Source organism: Notamacropus eugenii, chromosome 1 (genome assembly GCF_028372415.1).
Source record: "Notamacropus eugenii isolate mMacEug1 chromosome 1, mMacEug1.pri_v2, whole genome shotgun sequence".
Classification (NCBI taxonomy): Eukaryota; Metazoa; Chordata; class Mammalia; order Diprotodontia; family Macropodidae; genus Notamacropus; species Notamacropus eugenii.
This window is the reverse complement of record NC_092872.1, coordinates 707,640,031-707,659,483: the sequence shown is the minus strand read 5'-3', so window position 1 is coordinate 707,659,483 and position 19,453 is coordinate 707,640,031. Positions and strand designations below refer to the sequence as shown.

Below are 19,453 nucleotides of genomic sequence, written 5' to 3'. Positions count from 1 at the left end.
GGGAGTGATGTGATCAGACTCATGCTTTAAGAATATTAATTAGGCAACTGTATGGGGATGGACTGGAGAGGGGAAAGGCTGGATGGAGTGAGACCAATTAGTTATTTTTGAAAAAGTCCAGGCAAGAGATAATGAAGACTGAAATTAAGATGATGGCTACATGAGGTGAGAGATATGGGGTAACAACAAGTTGACTAATAGGGACAAGGAAGATAGCAAATTATTGCTGCATAGCCTCTCTCCCTTATCCCTCCCATGGTTGTGGTGAATGTCATATACTGTATCTTTTCATTGTTTCCAAAAGAAGAAGGGAAGAAGGCAGTGCCTTTTGCCACCTGGTGGGGAGGCTGGTGAATAAGAATCAGTAAATTCCCAGCCCTGTCTCATTCACTTTCAGAATAGACACAATTGGCCTTAAGTCAGCAAGTCAGCAAGCATTTATTAAGTTCTTAACTATGTGCCAGGCACTTTACCAAGCAGTGAGGAGTTAAGAAAGACTGAAAAATGGTCCCTACTCTCACAGTCAAATGGAAGAGACAACATGCAGACAACTTCATACAAACAAGATACAGGATGAATTGGGGAACATCTCAGAGGTGAGGTACTAATGAAGGAGGACTGAGGAAGGTTTTCTGTAGAACGTGGGGGTTTTGAGCCAGAGAAACCATTAGACAGAGTTATAAGAAGGGAGAGAGTTGTAGGCATGGAGGATACAGAGCCAGGAGGTAGAAGGAACAGCCAGGAGACCAGGGGCACTGGACAGCAGAGCATGTAGGGGGTGGACTAGAATTGTAAGAAGGAGCCATGTTATGAAAGGCTTTAAAAGTCAAGTAGAAAATTTATATTTAATCTTGGAGGCATTAGGGAGACACTGGAGTTTATTAAATAGGAGGATGATTTGGTCCTTTCTGTGCTTTCTGTGCCTAGAGTGGGGAGATACTTGGGACAAACAGATCGACCAATGGGCTGTTGCAGTAGTTACCAGGTATGAGGAGATGAGGGCTTCCACCAGCATTGTGACAGTATTAGAAGAAAGAAGAGATTTTACAAAGAAAAGACAGGACTTGGCCACATGTGGGGTTGAGAGAAAATAAAAGGTTGAATATGATACCTAGGTTGTAAGCCTGGGGGACTGAACTGAGAGGATGATGGGACCCTCAGTAGTAATAGGGAGAATAGGAAGAGAGAAGAGTTTGGGTGGAAAAGATTATGAGTTTAGGTTTAGACATGTTGAATGTAAGGTGTCTGGGATATCATGTTCAAGATTTGAGACTAGAGGGAAAGAGAGGTTAGGGCTGTATAAAGATCTGAGAATCATCAGCATATAGATGACACCTGAATCTATAGGAATTGATGAGATCACCAAATGAAATAGTATACAGGAAGAAGAGAAATAGGCCCAGACCATACTGCAGTTAGTAGGCAAGACCTGGGTGAAGATCCACCATTCAGGCAGGAAAGAGCAGTGCCATGAAAACCTTCAGAAAAGAGGATGAAGAAGAGGATTGTTGACAGAGAGGTCACTGGAAACTTTGGAGAGAGCTGTTTCAGGTGAATGAGGAAGTTGCAGACCAGACCAGTGGGGTTTTTGAGTATGGAGGAGACGTGGGCATGTTTGTATGAAAGAGGGAAGGAGCCAGTAAACAGGAAATGACTGAAAATAAATAAGAGAATTGGAAGTGTTAGAAAGGGCAGTTAGAAAGAAAGTAGAATGGCATGGGGTCACCTATGCAGGTAGAGAGGTTTGCTTTGGCAAGAAGAGTCACCTTTTCATGTGAGATAGGAGTAAAGGAGATAGTAGTGGAAGGCCTCTGAGTGATGCGAAGTGAGGAGGAGTGGGAGAAGAGGGAGATCTCAGACAGTGCCCTTGCTATTTTAATGAAAAATGAGAAGATTCTCAGCTAAGAGGTAGAGGGAAGAAAAATCATGGGAGACTTGAGGAAGTATAAAGTTTGGAGAGCCACTAGGGTAATTGGGATAAATTTTATGTAAAAAGAATTACCTTTGTGCAGAGAGGGCCTAAATTTGTAGTGGGTCATCCAGAGTGGGCCATTCAGCATGGTTTCATGATTTTTCTCCAGCTTAGTTCAGCAACACATTTGTAGGAGTGAAGGCAAGTTGTGGGAGTAATGTAAGGCTGAGGGCTGACAGAGCAAGAACCAGTGTAGGGTGAGAGAACAAAGGACTTGAGAAGAGAGCAGTGTAGAGTAAGGGAGTAGAGTCTAGCCCGTGCAGGGGTGAGGGCCTGGGAAAGAATGGAGGTCACGAAATGGAAGAATAAGACTACTGGGTGCCAGGCAGAGGGGGAAAGCTGGCATTGCAACAACTTAGGATCAGCTAGAGGAATCTCAGAGTTCATGGATACTTGTGAGTGATGGCAAGATCAAGGCTAGGACCGTTTCTGTGTGGCCAAGATGGGATGGAGAAGGAAATCATGGGAAATGAGCTAAGTTGAGGAACTGAGAGGTTAGTTTGTTTGAAGGAATGTGAGTACACATGCTGGTCTCCTAGGGCAAGAGCCAGGGAGGAGAAAAAGACTGAGCCAGACACTGAATTCATTGAGGAAGAAAAGGAATTTCCTGGAGTTCACCAGAATCTTGGAGGGGTGGTGGATATAGATTGGGTGACCCTCAAAGGAGGAGAGGACACTGAGTAATTGATGGTAGAAAGGGAACCCTGGAGGTGGCAGTGGGAGCAAGGAGCATTTCAAGTCCCCCACCACAACCAAAGCACCATAAGAGAAAGTGTTAAGAATCATGCTAGAAGTAATCCTTGAGTACAGGTGTAACTACCTGTCTGTGTCAAGGTCACTGTATACTTATGCCCATGCTCCTAAATTTTAATACATGTGTAGGATGAAAAAAGGACAAAAACTATTGTGTGACTCTAAGGTTCAGAATGTTGGGATAGCGTTTAGGGAGGTTTTTGGCTCCATTGGGTACCTAGGTCTTCACTGGGAAATATAGCAAACAAGGCAGTAGAGAAATAGGATTCACCGATTGTTTTCCTTGTCTGTTGCCAAGGAAACTTCATCTTAAGAATCATATAGATAGCTTCCCCACACCCGCGGTCCGGGAGATGAAGAACTGAGGCCCAGAGTGGGGAGGGAGTGTCCCAGGTTCCCACACTGATCAAAGGCAAGGCACCGAAGCAGGACTGACAAAGACTGATTTCCATGGAGTTTTACCCTTTCTTCACAACCACATATAAAGTGTTTACCGTGGACCATGTCTCTAAGAGCATGTGGCTTTATCATTTTCCGAAGACCTTGCATTCCCAAAGTGGACAACAAAGCTATTGAGTTTCTCCTGCTGCAGACATCATATGGAACACATCACTGGACTCCTCCTAAAGGTCATGTGGACCCAGGAGAGAGTGACTTAAAGACAGCTTTTAGGGAGACCCAGGAGGAAGTTGGCCTGGATGCCAGCCAGCTGAACATCATTGAGGGATTCAAGAGTGAGCTGAATTACATCGTCAACAGCAAGCCCAAAACCGTTATCTATTGACTGGCTGAGGTGAAGGATATGATGTGGAGATTTGTCTGTGTGGGGAGCACCAGGCTTACCGCTGGCTGAAACTAGAGGAGGCCTGCAAGCTCGTTTAGTTTAAGGATATGACGACATCCTTCAGAGAAGGACAGCAATTTCTCTGCTCCCACACACCTTGACCCCAGGAAAGGGAAGATCTTTTGAGATACCCAAGGTTCAACCTACTGAAGTTCTCAGGTATCTCTTCTGAGATCAATCCCTGCACTGATTAGATTGTCCAGTCCTGCAGTACAAGGAAGCTGAAGCAACCAATGAAATCAGGCTAAGCCTTTTATGTCAGAGCAAACATTATGGTGTTGAAATGAAAGAGTGGTATGGAAATATATAAAGCCAAATCTCTGTATTATTGTATGAGGAATAAACTGAGGAATTCAACTGTCAAAAAAAAAAAAATCATATAGATAGAGCTTTGCAAATGAATTGGGACCTAAACCTCAAGTAAAGAAACTAGGTCTGGCCAGGAACTAAAAGAAATACAACCTGATAGAGAAAAATATAAAAGATGTGAGTAATTCTGAGCAAAACTGAGATGGACTTGGAGGATGAGGTGACCTTCCCCCCTTTAGTGGACAATATACCAGGTAATCATTGTACTTCTGTACCAGATTCTAAGATGCAAGAGGCAACACAGTGTATGTAAAGTGATTAATTGTTAAACAATTAAGATTTTTTAAAAATCTGTTTTAATTTCAGATCCAATAATTGTTATCCATTAGAAAATTCAGAATTGTCCCTTTGTGGCAATAAAGTGAGTCATGATGTTCTCTCCAAATTACAGGTGGGTTTGTTTAGATTTTAAAAGTGTGTGTGTGTGTGTGTGTGTGTGTGTGTGTGTGTGTGTAGTATTTGTACATTTAAGCCTATAAAATACTTTAGAAGAGCACCTTCAAGATGACATTTTTTACCCTACCTTTGTAGCTGTCCTGCTGAGTTTTATCTACCCTAAAAATGCCCCCAAAATATCCACATCTTTATGCATGCTTAGCAAAGTACAGTAGAAATAAATTCATTGAAATTCTTAGTAACAAGCTTCTGAGACTCAGAAATTCTGGAAAAAGTAACAGCTCATAAAAGTAACAGTACATTTTAATAATAAAAAGTGAAGTTAGAACTGTTATCTTCATTTGGATCTCCCCCTTGAGAGAAAGATGAGAAGCAAATCTTTTATCTTGCTAGAATAGGACATCTAATAATTTTAAAGCCCAAGGCAAGTTTTCTTTTTAGTGTTAATTTGAACTTCTCACAGGTATTAAGATTATTGAAGCAAGAGGTACTTAGAAAAGGGCAGAATTTCTTTCTGACTTTGAAAACCAAATAAACTTTTCCATATTATTTTCACATATCTGAAAAGTACTTCCTTCTACAATGACCTCCATCCATACTACTACTAAAGAGATTTTGAATAATTCTTAACTACTGAGGGAGTCAGCTAGAATTCACTGTTGTTTTTCATGCATCTACTATGAATGTGCACCCTTAAGAATTCTTTTTTTCTTAATTTTTTTAAATTTATTTTTTAAATTTATTTTCATTGTTCCACAATCACTATCACACAACCTAGATTTTTTCTTTCCCTCCTTCCTCTCCCTCCCCCTTACCTCCCCACGATGGCATGCAATTTTATATAGGTTCTACACATACATTCCTATTAAATACATTTTCACCATAGTCATGTTGTACAGAAGAATTAAAATGAATGGGAGAAATCATATAACGAACCAACACATAATACAAAAGAAAATGATCTGCTACAATCTGCATTTGAATTCCATAGTTCTTTCTCTGGATGTGGAAGGCATTTTGCCTAAGAGACCATTGAGTATTTTTGAAGTCCTTGCATTGCAATGAAGTTCTAAGTCTACCAGAAAAAATTCTCACACACTGTGGTTGTTGCTGTGTACAAAGTTCTCCTGGTTCTGCTCCTTTCACTCAGCATCAGATCATATAAGTCTTTCCAGACCTCTCTGAAGTCTTCCTGTTCATCATTTCTTTTAACACAATAGTATTTCATTACATTCGTATACCAAAATTTATTCAGCCATTCCCCAATTGATGGGCATCCCCTTGGTTTCCAGTCTTTGGCCACCACACAGAGTGTTGCTATAAATATTTTTGTACATGTGGGACCCTTTCTCATTTTTATGATCTCTTGGGGATATAGTCCTAGAAGTGGTATTGCTGGGTCAAAAGGTATGTACATTTTTGTAGCCCTTTAAGCATATTTCCAAATTGCTCTCCAGAATGGTTAGATCAGCTCACAGCTCCACCAACAATGAATCAGTGTTCCAACTCTCCCACATCTTCTTCAACATTTATCATCTTCCTTTTCCGTCATATTAGCCAATCTGATAGGTATGATGTGGTACCTCAGAGTTGTTTTGATTTGCATCTCTCTAATCAATAGTGATTTAGAGCATTTTTTCATATGACCATAGATATCTTTAATTTCTTCCTCTTAAAACTGCTTGTTCATATCCTTTGACTATTTATCAATTGAGGAATGACTTGTATTCTTGTACATTTGACTCAGTTCTCTATATATTTTAGAAATGAGGCCTTTATCACAGACACTAGATGCAAAAATTCTCTCTCAGTTTTCTGCTTCCCTCTTCATCTTGGTTGCATTGGATTTGGTTGTGCAAAAACTTTTCAGTTTAATGTAATCAAAATTATCCATTTTGCACTTTATAATGCTTTCTATTTCTTTAGTCAAAAATTTTTGCCTTCTCCATAAATCTAATAAATGCATTATCCACTAATTTGTTTATAGTATCACTCTTCATACTTAGATAATGTACCCATTTGGACTTTATTCTTGTGTATGGTGTCAGGCATTGGTTTATGCCTGTTTTCCACCACACTTTTATTCAGTTTTCCCAGCAATTTTTGTCAAACAGTGAGTTCTTATCCTAGAAGCTGGGATATAGATTGCTATATTCATTGCTATATTCACTATGTCTTGAGTACCTAGCCTATTCCACTATTCCCTACTGTTTCTTAGCCAGTACCAAGTGGTTTTGATACTTGTTGTTTTATAATAAATACAATTTGAGATCTGATAGAGCTAGGCCACCTTCCCTAGCATTTCTTTTCATTAGTCCCTTGCTATTCTGGACCTTTTGTTCTTCCAGATGAATTTTGATATTATTTTTTCCAGCTCTAGAAAATAATTATCTGATAATTTGATTGGTATGGCACTAAATAAGTAAATTAATTTAGGTAGAATTGTCATTTTTATTATATTGGCTCAGCCTACCTACAAGCAACTGATGTTTTTCCACTTACTTAGTTCTGATTTTATTTGTGTGTCCTGTAATTGTGTTCATATAGTCCCTGGATTTGTTTTGGCAGGTAGACTCCCAAATATTTTATAGTGTCTACCCTAGCTGTAAATGGGATTTCTCTTTCTGTCTCTTGCTGTTGGGCACCCTTAAGAATTCTTGAGTCAAGAGACAAAGAATGAGTTTTTGATTTATATTTTTACTTCATTTTTGTTTAGACTTTATGCTTCTGACTAAATTTTGAAAATGTGAAAAAGGACATAACATAATGATCAGGGAAGGGTTTTTGAATGATGAGCAAAGCTCTTAAAAATAAAGTAATTTGGTAGCTATTATTAAGAATAAATTAAAAATATCGGGCACTTAAAGCAGAAGTATTATACTACTCATGTTTAGAATCTAAGAGAGATAGAGTATTCCAATGGCAACATGTGTTAAGAATTTTTAAAAACAAACCAAATAAACCCTTTAGAATGTTGCACCTCTCTTCATTCTGTTCATTGCCCATGACTGTTAAAGGAACAGTGAATGGGGAAGAAAGGAAAAGATTTATTTAAAAACTGAGATTACAATTAATTTGTCAGTTAATTTTTTTGTATTTTTAATGAACTCTTAGAAATTCACTGTTGATTGCCTCCTCCAATTTGGTTTTTAATTGTGTATAACAGAGGTGTGATTTTAATGGCTTTCTTTTAGAAGATTTCTTTAGAAAATGTATCAGATTACACATGTAGAATTATAACCTATATTATATTGCTTACCAGCACAGGGAGATGTCTCGGGGTGGGGGTGGGGGGCTTAGAGAGTAGAATTTAGAAGTTGAAAGTTAAGAAAAAGCAGTGAATGTTAAAAATTGTTTTTACATATAATTGGAAAATAAAATACTGGGTTTTTTTTTTAAAAAGAATGAAACTATATCAGAATTTATACATGCAAATGACTAAAACCCTTTATAGCAGTAACCTTAGGAGGCTGTAGGGATATTCTAATATGCTGTTCAGAACAATTTTGGAACATTTTGGAGATTGCTGTCAAAGCTAGTTTGCTAGAGGTACAAAAATCATTCTTATTACTGTATGTTCATGCCTTATACTATTAGCAAATCCCATACCTATCCTAAATGTCTTAACTAGATAACTACCACAAAAGATTCCTTAGGTTGGGATGTTACTAACAAATCCCAGAATTTAATTAGGGAAAGCAACATTTATTTCTTTTAAAAGATTGATTTGAAAATCAATTATTTAGATTAAATAAACATAGGCATTATAAGGGGAATGTTAGGTCACCTAGTAGAGTGTTCCCCCTCTTCCAGGAAATGGTACTTGAGCTGGAGCTGGAAAGATGGAGGGCCTCAGGCACTGGCCCATTGGATGACGGTGGACATTTCATGTTCAGAATCCTTCAAAAAAGATTACAGGCCATGGGAGATGGTTCAACAGTTGGGGAGAGACTCTTGAGGCAGCAGGAACTGCTTGCATGCAAAAGGTAAAATCCAAATATAAGACAGAGCTCCTTATTGAGTTGTTAACTGATTTCTGAAAAAATTTAGGCAACAACGAAAAGTGATAACAATTTATTGCAGATTTGTTTAATTGCTTTCTTCATGACTTCTCAAAATGTATTTACTTTCTCCCTTTAATGATAACCCTACATGTGATAGTTCAAGCCCTTTGAAAGCTTTTTGCAGGGACAAAAGTTTTGAAAAGCATTCTGAATGTTCAGTTAGCAAGTCCTATCTTGTTTCTGGAATGCACAGAGCTAGAACTTTGAGAATTATAATTTGTAAGCCATCACCAGCTAGTGATGAAGAACACTATGTCCAGAGTAGCTTTTTTAGTTTGTTGTTGTTCAGTAGTATCTAACTCTTCATGACCCCATATGGGGTTTTCTTCGTAAAGATCCTGGAGTGGTTTGCCATTTCCTTCTTCAGTGGATTAAGGCAGACTTGCCCCAGGTCACACAGCAAGTAAGTGTCTAAGACTGGATGTTAACTCAGGTCTTTTGGCTCTAGGCCCAGTGCTCTGTCCGTTGAGCCATCTAGCTGCCTCTTGCTTAGAAATTAAACCACATACATACTCTGATACAGCTGTGGGAAAGTTCTATAATTTGTTTTCTAGGATACCAGACTAGGAGAGAAAAAAATTATCTCTTCCAACTAAATGGGGTTAGACACTTAATATATTTGTATCTTATAAAATCAGGATAATCTGTTTCTGCCTTTCAGAAATGTGAAAACATAGGAAAGAATGTATAGTGCCACTTAATAGATAGTCAGTGGATTTAGAGTCTTTAGCTCTGGATCTCAAGTGTTCTGATTTCACTTGCAGTTTTTTTGTCACTATACTATCAGTGGGTCATAAGGGAATTGTTTGAATTGACCTTACAGCCTTCTCAGCACTAAACTGTGTTATGAAAACATGGGAGATGTTTGGAAAAAAACCCAAATATTTTTATTTTGTAGCTTTACTATTGATCACCCTTTAAATCTTTCTTTCAAGTATTCTCATAGGTCTTCCTCCTTCGGTTCTCATCAGTACCCATGGGTCAGGATGGCAAAGGTCTTTGCATTGTGAAGATTTCTTTCACTTTGTCAATAATGAATTGGTATGTATGACATTCTTAAGCAAATTCTGAATGTAGTTTTACTGTTCTGAAAGTTTGATGCAGGCAGTGAGTGGTGGCCAAAATGCACAAATATTTAAATTCTTAGCGTTTTGGAATCTGACAACTTCGACCTGATGTGACACCTCTAAGTAGACTAGCTGGGAGCTGCTGGTTTTGCTTATCATCAGATGAGTTTAGATATCCTCAGTCAAGTCTCTTAGTCTTCAGTGGGCTTCTAAAGAACCCTGAACATTCTCCCCAGGGTCAGCGCTGTTGTGTTTGACGTACTCTACATGGGCACACAAGGATGATCGGCAAGTTCTCACTGACTGGCCAAGGACAGTCTTATTTGATCTTGAATTGTTTCTTTATGTGCTTATGAGGAAACACATTATTTGTCCTTTGCCTCTCTAGGTTGAGCAAAGCCTCACCTTTCCCTAGCCTTTTCTTGCCAAAGGTGAGACTGATGATTTGACACCTACTACCTCAGCTTCCAGCTACCTGAAGGCCCCAAAGAAGATGAATGTGCTGCCATCTGCTTCCCCCTGGATTTAGGCTAAGGCTGTACCCCAAGACAGTTAGGAGGAAAGAGTCTTGTATTAATAATAATCAGGTGCCTTTGGTTAGTCAGCAGCTCTGCCCAGTACAAAAACCAATGTTTATACAGATGGCCCAGAGTCTCTGTGAGATATAGAAATTCCTCCTCAGGCATCAAATAGCTCATTTACGTGGTTAGTGAAGTTGTCATGTTAAGCACATTGTAATGCATCTTAATTCTTTGGAGAATTGGAAATCCATAGATAATAAGACTCAGTCAAACCCTATAGTTGGTTAACCCTAAAATCCTATTTCCTCATCATGCTGAATAACAGAGGACATTTGTAATAAACCATATTTGTTTCTGTTATATCTTCTCTAACAGCTGATAAAATCTTGCTCAAGAATAAATTATCTTGACCTTCTAGAATTCAGCAACCATTTTTATTGTATAAAGAGAATTTTTCCTTATGTTGTTCTAAATTTCCAACTTTTAAAAACATGACATGGGTGTTATATTTCAGTGGTATATGTCTCAATAGTGAGGGAAGTAAAGAAATTGTCCTTATTTTTCTGAGTTTTAAATGGAGTTTTAAAAGAACCGTAAGCAAATGTTTTTTAAATGAGAGCCTTAGGCTTCTTTTGTTGTCATCTGGACTTCAGAGTCCAAAGTAGATAGAACTATGAAGAGGATTAGATGGTTTGAGAAAAAAAAATGTCAGAAGCAGCCTCTTTTCCACCTGTAGAGAGTCCTTCCTTCCTCAAAGCTGGAACAACCTTAAATTCTGGGACAGCATAAAAATCTCCAGGTGATCCAGCCCTTCGTGTTGATTATTGAAGTTGCTAGACCCACATGGTAGTGTATTAATGCTCCTTTTCTGGATTTAAATAGCAATTAACGGGATAGATCATCTGCTTCAACAAAGGGATACAGATAGCAGTACATGGAGGAGAAGAGCTGTCCTTATTTATGTACAAAGTAAATTGTCCAAGGGCCAAGTGATGATCTAGCACTTACTTATCCCTTGACAATTATTATCATTTATTAGAATTTTATTGTATTTCTAGCCTTGCAAATTAGTACTTAGACTGCCAGCTCTCACAAATTCTGTGTTTTCTTGTATGATAAATCTCAAGTGTTTAAGAAGAATTCAAAATGTTACAGAACTTTCACCTTTCTGTACTTCCCTCTCCTGACTTCTTTCGTTTATCTTTCACTTGCTGGTGATTTGTTGTTGAATTGGTGTTTTATTGTGTTGCAGAAAAACATCTCTTCTAGAGAATGTGCCCTGACCCATGACATCACCATCCACTTCTTCAGGGTAATTTCTTTCCCCCCTTGCAACTCAGTTTTTTTATTAAGGCCCTTATAGTTCACTGGGCTAGGTGGTAGGAAGACAGAGATGGAAAACAATACAACCCTCATCCTCAAAGAGCTTACATTTTAATAGGTGGTAGAGACAAATAACAAATCATTTACAATATGATTGTACTGTGGCAGGAGATTACGTCTAGGTAGAAGGTCCAGGAAAGCCAACTGAAGGAAGGCTCCTCTGGTAGGCCCTGATGGAAGGACAGTCTGTTGTAGCAACTGCATAAGCATACTCTATACCAGGCATTGTGCTGGGAGTTGAGGCTACAGATAGGATAAATACCAGTACAAACCAGAGTACAGGTCCTGCCCTCAAGAGGTTTATCTGGCTTGTGCAGGCTGCTCCACAGACACAGGACAGTGCAGAGAATGTGCTCTGGGGAGAACACAAAGGGAAGTTGCCCTTCTCTTTCCCCTTCGGAAAGCAGGCATGGAGGTGGAGCTGCATCTCTGCCACATGCACAATTTCCAAGTCACAGCTTCTTCAGTAAGGGGACAGTATCAGGATGCAGCTGTTATTTTGTGCATATGAGAGGGATGGGAAGGACTAAAGTCAACACACAAGGAAGCTGCCTTTTTAAGTGGACATTAGATTCTGATTTAGGGAAGAAAAGCTCTTTATTCTTGGTAGAAATAGAGAACTATAAAATAGTCAGCAATATGTAAAAATAACATTTCCTTTTCAGGGTCTCCTGAGTGCCTGTTTAAGTTGCAAAGATCCTTCCAAAGAGGTTAACTTGATCCTGACTGCTTGTCAAACCCAGTGTCCAATAATCTTGTCCTCTGCAGTGGTAAGAGATTAACTTTTGAACAGTTTTTCTATCCTGGAAGTTTAATGCAAAGAAAGAAAAATTCTTCTTGTCTAGCTCTCCTCCTAGCCCCCTTATACATATGGGTACACACATACTTTAAAAAAAAAAAAATCCAACATCTGAAACCCCAGTTGAATTTATCAGAAGCTTTTTTTTCTTGAGTCTAAGCCAGTGGTGTATGCCCTGTTCTTTTAAGGCCTAAACAGGAAGTTCTCATGTATGAATAAGAGCTATTGTATCAGCAGGCCCTTTTCAAGCCTGCACCTATATTGGGGTGTCCCATTTCCCATTTCCCCAGGACTGTTTTGATCTCACTCAAGGGGGCCTTCCCTCCTAGCACAAAAGCTGGCAAGAAAATCAGACCATTCACTCCACCTACCAAAGGGCATGTAGGTGGCACAGTGGGATTGACCAGTCAGGAAGACTTGAGTTCAAATCTGGCCTCAGACACTTACTGTCTGTGTGACCCTGGGCAAGTCACTGATTGCTTCAGTTTTATCTGTCAAATGAGCTGGAGAAGGAAATGGCAAACCACTCCAGTACCTTTGCCAAGAAAACTCCAAAGAGGGTCATAGAATCAGACATAGATGTACCACAACCACATAATTAAGGGAACTTCTGGAAGGTCTCTGCCCAACTTTCAAAAGCATCTCAAGGCTAAACCCCTCTTGCCTTTCTATTTTCCCTGTTACTTGGTAAAGAGAACACTGTGGGTGGATATACCTAGCCCCCAGCTGCCCCCCAAATGTGCACCCCCAACCCAAACCAGCAGTAAAAGCCATGTTCTCACTAAAACCTGTTAACTATGCCAGAAAAGAGAATCCGAGTCTACTTTTTTATCCTTGGTTTCTTCTTTCCCTTGCCTCTCAGTCCAGTCTTAGCAGTTCTTCAAGGACAATAGATAGTAGGGCTAGGAGGGGCCTGAGAAATCATCTAGATGGCATGACCTGCTCTTGGTTACATATGTCAGTAAGTAAAAGAGCCTGGATTTGAACCCAGACCCTCTGACTCCAGATTCCTTGTTCTTTCTTCTGCATCCTTATGTACCAATTATACCTTTATACCTTTCCAATATATTTCTTTTCATTTTCATAGCCATCACTCTCAATAATAATAATGATCATAGGTCCAGTTTATATGGCATTTACTGTGTACCAGGCATCATGCTAAGCACCTTACACTTATTATCAAATTGATCTTCACAATAACCCTGAGGTAGCTGATGTTATTACCCATTTTATAGATGAGGAAACTGAGGCAGACAGAAGATAAGTGATTTATCCAGGGTCACACAACTAGTAAGAATCTGAAGCTAGATCTGAACTCAGGATTCCCTCCAAACCCAGCACTCTGTGCACTGTAGTACCCCTGGCTGCCCCTTGGTCTCTGAAGGCATAGTAGGTGGCACCTTGAGTGAACCAAGTGAGCTCATAATGAGCTGGAGTGGGCTATGGAAGAGGCTTCAAGGGATGGCCTTGGCCGGCAGTTCTCCCTTCTCGGGGTTCCTCCCCTTCTGAGTCTTCCTACCCACTTCACATGCAATACCTGCTCAGAAACTTGGTTGGTTTCTTGTTGCCTTTAGAAAAGTACAGATGCCTTGGCTTGACATTCAAGGCTCTCAGCCTTCTGCCTCCTGCTACCTTCTGTAACTTTCCCCAACTATTTCTCTAAGCAGACTACCCCAGACAAACCAGTCTGACCATTCTCTGCCTCCCTTCCCCCAGCATGCCACAGGCACACCTTTGCTCAATTCCATTATTGAGCAATAGTCTCCTCTACCTTTCTGCTTTTCTGTGTTTTCCAAGGCCCAGCCTGAGTCCTCCCTGCTAGGAAACCCTTTCTGCTTGTATCATGTTTTATCAGTCATTCCCTCCTCTGAACTCCTAGAACATTAGTCTATATCATGCATTTGGCATTAATTATATTTTTGTTCTATGAAGACTGTGTGTTTTACCTCGTTGTACTCCAAAGTCTAGCAATGTGGGCATTGTAGGTTCTCAGTAAATGATAAGACCGGCACACTTGCAGGCAGATGCCCTACATTTCTGCTGGGAGGAGGAAGGCTGAGGGGCCAGCACTTTTCTGTTAATGGTTTCTCTGCCTTTTTGCCCTGAAGCAGACTGACCCAGGCCCTTTGGATGCTTCCTGTTTCCCCTCACTGCGATGGTACCTTTTTGTCCTTCTAGTTATGGTGGCCAAGACTGGAGCCAGTGCTTCAATGTCAGTGGAAGCGACACTTCAAGATTGCGTTGCCCCAGGAGGTAGCCCGAATAGCCACATGCCAGCAGTTTGCCAGGACGTAAGTAGGAACAGCTGGAATAAAAGAAAGGTAGAAGGGAGGGTCCCTCATTGAAGCTGATGGTCTAGATGAGTGTCATATGTGCTCATAGGGGAAAAAAACAAGACTTGTGGCAGAAGGAAACTTAATTAATGCCTGCTTTGTAATTCATTGGCTTTTGTGAGGACTTCCTACAACGTGCTGGGCTTGTGCTTCCCCAGCTCTTCCTCTTTTTCTGATCTACCTGACTCTTCTTGGATTGCTAGACCCAATTAGGTTCACTTGATGATACCCTGATTTTTAGAGTAGGAAAAAATCAAAGTACTTTCATATATCTGACCCCACAAGATCACTTTTTAAATCACAACTGTTGACAAAGATGACCATCAGTGGCATTCAGTGATCCCAGTCAGCTCCTAGGTATAACTAGTCTAAGTAACCTCAGAAAGGCTGGAGAACCTGGAGGTTAAAGAGGCCTCATGGAATCCACTAAGAAGCCCCATCCCACTAAGGTTCTGCTACTTCCACAAAGGGTAGTTCCAGAAAATGTCTAGCATCAAGGTCCTATAAAACATGCACTCATGTACAATCTACACTCCAGCTGACCTTTCTAACCTTGAAGCCATGCCCCATTTGCCAAAGATCTGGAGATACAGCTGATTCACAAAGAAGCTGGCTCCCTCATGAGGATCAGGGCAACTTCCGGGCAAAATCACAAGTCAGAGAGGCTCTGACCACAACACAAGACCATGTAAAATAATCTATTCTGCCCCCTTTCATTTTATAGCTGAGAAAATACTAGCTTAGAATGGTATAGTGCTTAGAAAGTGCTTTCATGTAATATTTCAGTTCTCACAAGAACCCTTCGAGACAGTGAGGGTATTTGTCTCCCTTTTATAAAGGGAGGCAGATGAGGGACACAGGTGAAATGACTTGTCCCAAGTGGTGAAGCAAAGAGTCCTCAGTCCAGATCTCTGGACCCCTTATCAAAAGCACTAAGAGGTCCCAAGTCCCCTCGTTAGAGCACCAGTTCTCTGGTTGGTCAGCAGGTAGGGTGGCCCCTTCTCTCCCCAGGTTCACTGTGCCCTTGGGCTGCCCCATCTTTTGTCAGGTACTTTGTAACAGTAGGGTATAAGGATTACTGTCTCCATGGGGCCTCTGAAACCGAAGGATAATATTCTTCCTGTTGGTATTAGACCATAGGCATGTGGCCTAGGGACCAAGTCAGAGAGGCAGGTTTGTGTTAAGTCCCTGGACCTCAGTTTCCTCCCTTATAGCATGGAGAGGATTGACTGAATAATCCCTAAATTCTGTGATTTCCTATGATTTGTTAAAAGGGACACAACCTCAAAGGAATGAGACAGATGAATACCATTTAGTGCATTAGTGGGAAGATCTATCCTTGTTCTTGTCCTACCATAGTAGGTGTTAGTGCTTGTATCGTAGATCCTTGAAAGAGGAGAAACCTTCATTCTTACGGGATGAGAAAAGGACTGTATCACAGCTTACAACTGTTCATGATATCCTTTCTTTACTTGGACTCAGAATGTAAGACTGTGCTACCACGTGACCGGGAAGATTGTAGGGCTCATGATTCTCAAGGCTTCCATACTTAGTGTCTCTGGAATCTTCCTCAGCTTCCTGTCTCCTGATGGAGTGCTTTCTTCCAACACGGGCACTACCTGGATTTCTGCTGCTTCCCTGCATTTTGCAATTCATCAACAAGCAGACCAGGAAATCACAACAAAAGCCCTGAAGAAGTTGGGCGGTGAAGGAGAGGAGGTGAGAAAGGAAGTTCTTTATCACTGCCTTCTTTCCCGTTAGCCCAAACTCCTAATGATCACCCCATTCTACGTTACCCAAGAGTGTCCAGGTCTCATACCAGTTTCCTCACAAGTCCCACAGGTCATTATAAGCTTACTAAGGTCTGATGTTTCTTAATAATGCTTTCTATTTGTTTAGCATGATCACTTCCATTGTTTCATCTATTGACTGAATGTCTCAGTTAATTAGCCAGTGAAAAAAAAAGCAAGTTGGAAACCCAGATTCTAAGACCATGGAAGAAGCAGCAGCATGTGATTAAGGGAAGAGTTCAAGAGAAGGAAAAATGGAAGTTTATAAAAGCAACTCTCAGTTCTGTTTAGCTGGATAGTAGATCACAATAGATCACAAAAAGGGACCCAAGAGGGGATGGCAGAGAATTTTAGGAAACCTGACAATATTCCCACACTTGAGGTACCTATGCCACCCTGGCAGGCAGCGGTCAGGCATTGGGGCTCCCTCCTGGAGTCCTGCTGTGCTGTTAATGCTGAAGCTCCTTGCTTCACAAGGCAGTGCTGCCCGTCTCCTTCATTCCTCCATTGCTGGAAGTGGGGAAAAGATAGGCTGTGGCTACTCAGATGCCTGGAGGACTCCTGCCCTCCTTCTAGCAAGCCTCCCACCTCCAAACCTTTGCTTCCATAGGCACCAAGAATGATCTCTCTACATGACAACTTCCCATTCCCTTCCATGTAGCTCATAAGGGACAATGTACATAGCATTCTCTCTAGAAACCTCATCTGTAGCATGGTGATTTACTTTTGAAAGTCAGGTGAAGTATGGCTCAAAGAACTTCTAGGTATTTCTTTGTAGAAAATAGTAGTTCTATTCAGAAACAGAAAGCAAATGATTAATACCTAACCTGTAAGAATTTTACCCCTAATGGAGAATCTTCCTCCTATTTGATCAGAAGCAGGTTCTGTGTGCAGTTTTCCCCCAGGAAGGTGTTCTGAAGTGAAGTTTGCATAATACTTGTGTAGAAAGATTTCATATTGAGCAGGGATATGTGAACTTTTAATGTGACACATGTAAATGTTTTGATTTACAGCTGTTGGTCTCTCTTTTCTTCTTTTCCCTCATGGGCCTTCTGTCCTCATATTTGGCACCAAATGTAAGTTAACTCTTCTCAATCTGAGCTCATTCTGAAAAAGTGGTATGTGAATATGTGAGGAGAGTGCTGTGGGCCACCTTCTTCCAATGTGAATCAGCATAGAATTCCTGCTCTAGACAGGGCCAGGGGTGACCATCTTCAAGAGATGGGAAGACAAATCTTTTATTTCACTTGAGTAAGATCTCACGGATAGTCTAGAAGGGTGGCTTAGACTTTATCCTTTGAGATGACAGCAGGATTATATTTAAGAGGAAGACTGTGCCTTCCCTTCTCTGACTTGGTAATCCAGGGTACATTATCTAGGCTTTTTGTACCTTCCCTCAAGTCCACATGGAATCTTATATGGGATTCCAGCCTCAGGACTCAAGCAGAAATGGAAAGAGTGCAGAATAATTCCCAGTTTGGTTATCTCAGGTGCCTTTGCCTTGCATGCCATGGGAACTTTAAACATGTTTCATCAAATGAGAAATCTCAACATTCAGTGGAGAACACCACTGATATTTTACAATGGCCTAGCACCTTGCCTTTCCTAGGGATTTTTAATCCTTTGCATATGGCTAAGTGAGGTAGCATGGAAATTATACTCACAGGATTTGAAGTCAGAGGACAGACCTATGTCCAAATCCCATTCCTGTGAGTTAACCAGTGTGACCTCGGGCAAGTCACCTAGCCTGGCTGGTCCTTAGTTTCCTCCTCTGTAAAATGAGGTGGTTGAACCCAATGGCCTCTAAAGCTTTAAGTCTGTGGTAACTTATTCAGCTTCCCCAAATCCACAGAAGGCAGCATTTCATGACACCTACATTTCATCTTATTTTGAAAATGAGGAAACTAAAGCAAGAAGTGACTGCTAAAGTCAGAGAGAAGCAGTGATAGAATAGGGGGAAAAAATTTAGAACTCCAACACAGCCACTCTAGTGTAAAGTTTACAGTGTTACTTTTCTGTCAAAAAACAAAACAGGATGGAATGAATTCCCTGAAATCTTTAGATGTCTGTGCAGAGGTCCTTAGATGTTTGGAGAAAAGAAAAATATCCTGGTTGGTTCTCTTTCAGTTGACAAAGAAGGGTGAGTAAAAAAGAGAAAACATGTGTGAGTTAACACTAAGACCCAACTAGTGATGAGATCTTGGCCCTCCAAATCCCTCTAGTCTGTATATTCGTCCTAATGGCTTTCATGATACCTGTTTGTAAACCTGTATTGATACCTCATTCTAAAAGTCACGATCTCCCGTCTTGCATTAACTTGCCCATGATCTTTTAGAGTTAGGTATCAAATGGTTCTGTTCTGCTTAACAGAGTCTTTAACTCCCAAGGCTTGACCAAGTTGCTAGATTAACAGAAAACAACTTCCCCCAAAGTAACCTATCTTCAAGGGAAAGAATGTATTTCCCATTATTATGTTATGTTGGCAAGAATATTTCAGCCCCTAGGCATAAGCTAGCCTTTTCTCTCTCTTGACATTACAGAAAATGCATCAAATGGACGGTATCGAATTCTTCTGCATTTGACCTCAGACCAGCACATCAGGCTGTTGCCTTTCGCCTTCTACAGGTAATAATTCAGAATAATGCCTGGAGGGAGGAGGGTTTAGGTTCTGAGGACCACTCCATCCTGCAAGTTGGGAATTGTAGCACTGCCATGTTCTGTGGAAAGAGAACAACACAATTCAGACCAGCTCTTGTGAGGAAAAGTGCCAGCATCTCCGTGATGCTCTGCCAGTTACAAATTTATCACACGTTTTGACTTAGAAAATTTTACACAAGTGCTAGAAGAGCACTTACCTGTAGCTTTGTTCTTAATAGGTAAATGACTTCAACCCTGCCCTTTACCTTCTCCTATTATGACAATAGAGTATCTAATCTATCTGTTACCTTCTACCCTACCCTCTGTCTTTTCCAACATTAGCCTTGTTGCCTACTTTGATGAAGATCTCTATAATAGAGAGCAAGCCTTTCTGTATGTTGCTGTTGACATGTACCTGAAATTAATCCAGCTTTTTGTAGCAGGAGAGACCAGTGTGATTTCAGCCAAAGCTCACATAAGCCAAGAGCATGGCAAACAGGTAAGTGAGAGCTGCACATCAGGGTT

At 40.6% G+C, this 19,453-nt stretch overlaps 1 protein-coding gene and 1 pseudogene across 1 annotated transcript in view; both read left to right on the top strand.

Moving 5' to 3' along the window:
* The window catches only part of FANCA (FA complementation group A), a 98,001-nt gene that overhangs the window by 76,981 nt on the left and 1,567 nt on the right, over positions 1 to 19,453 (top strand). Inside the window, exons 31-41 of the mRNA XM_072636383.1 lie at positions 4,245 to 4,329; positions 8,148 to 8,320; positions 9,334 to 9,439; positions 11,239 to 11,298; positions 12,035 to 12,139; positions 14,347 to 14,459; positions 16,076 to 16,220; positions 17,305 to 17,367; positions 18,326 to 18,431; positions 18,832 to 18,916; positions 19,271 to 19,427. Coding sequence (XP_072492484.1) covers positions 4,245 to 4,329; positions 8,148 to 8,320; positions 9,334 to 9,439; positions 11,239 to 11,298; positions 12,035 to 12,139; positions 14,347 to 14,459; positions 16,076 to 16,220; positions 17,305 to 17,367; positions 18,326 to 18,431; positions 18,832 to 18,916; positions 19,271 to 19,427 — 1,198 coding nt within the window. The remainder of the gene's footprint in view (positions 1 to 4,244; positions 4,330 to 8,147; positions 8,321 to 9,333; positions 9,440 to 11,238; positions 11,299 to 12,034; positions 12,140 to 14,346; positions 14,460 to 16,075; positions 16,221 to 17,304; positions 17,368 to 18,325; positions 18,432 to 18,831; positions 18,917 to 19,270; positions 19,428 to 19,453) is intronic.
* LOC140521399 (bis(5'-nucleosyl)-tetraphosphatase [asymmetrical] pseudogene) lies at positions 3,004 to 4,166 on the top strand (annotated as a pseudogene).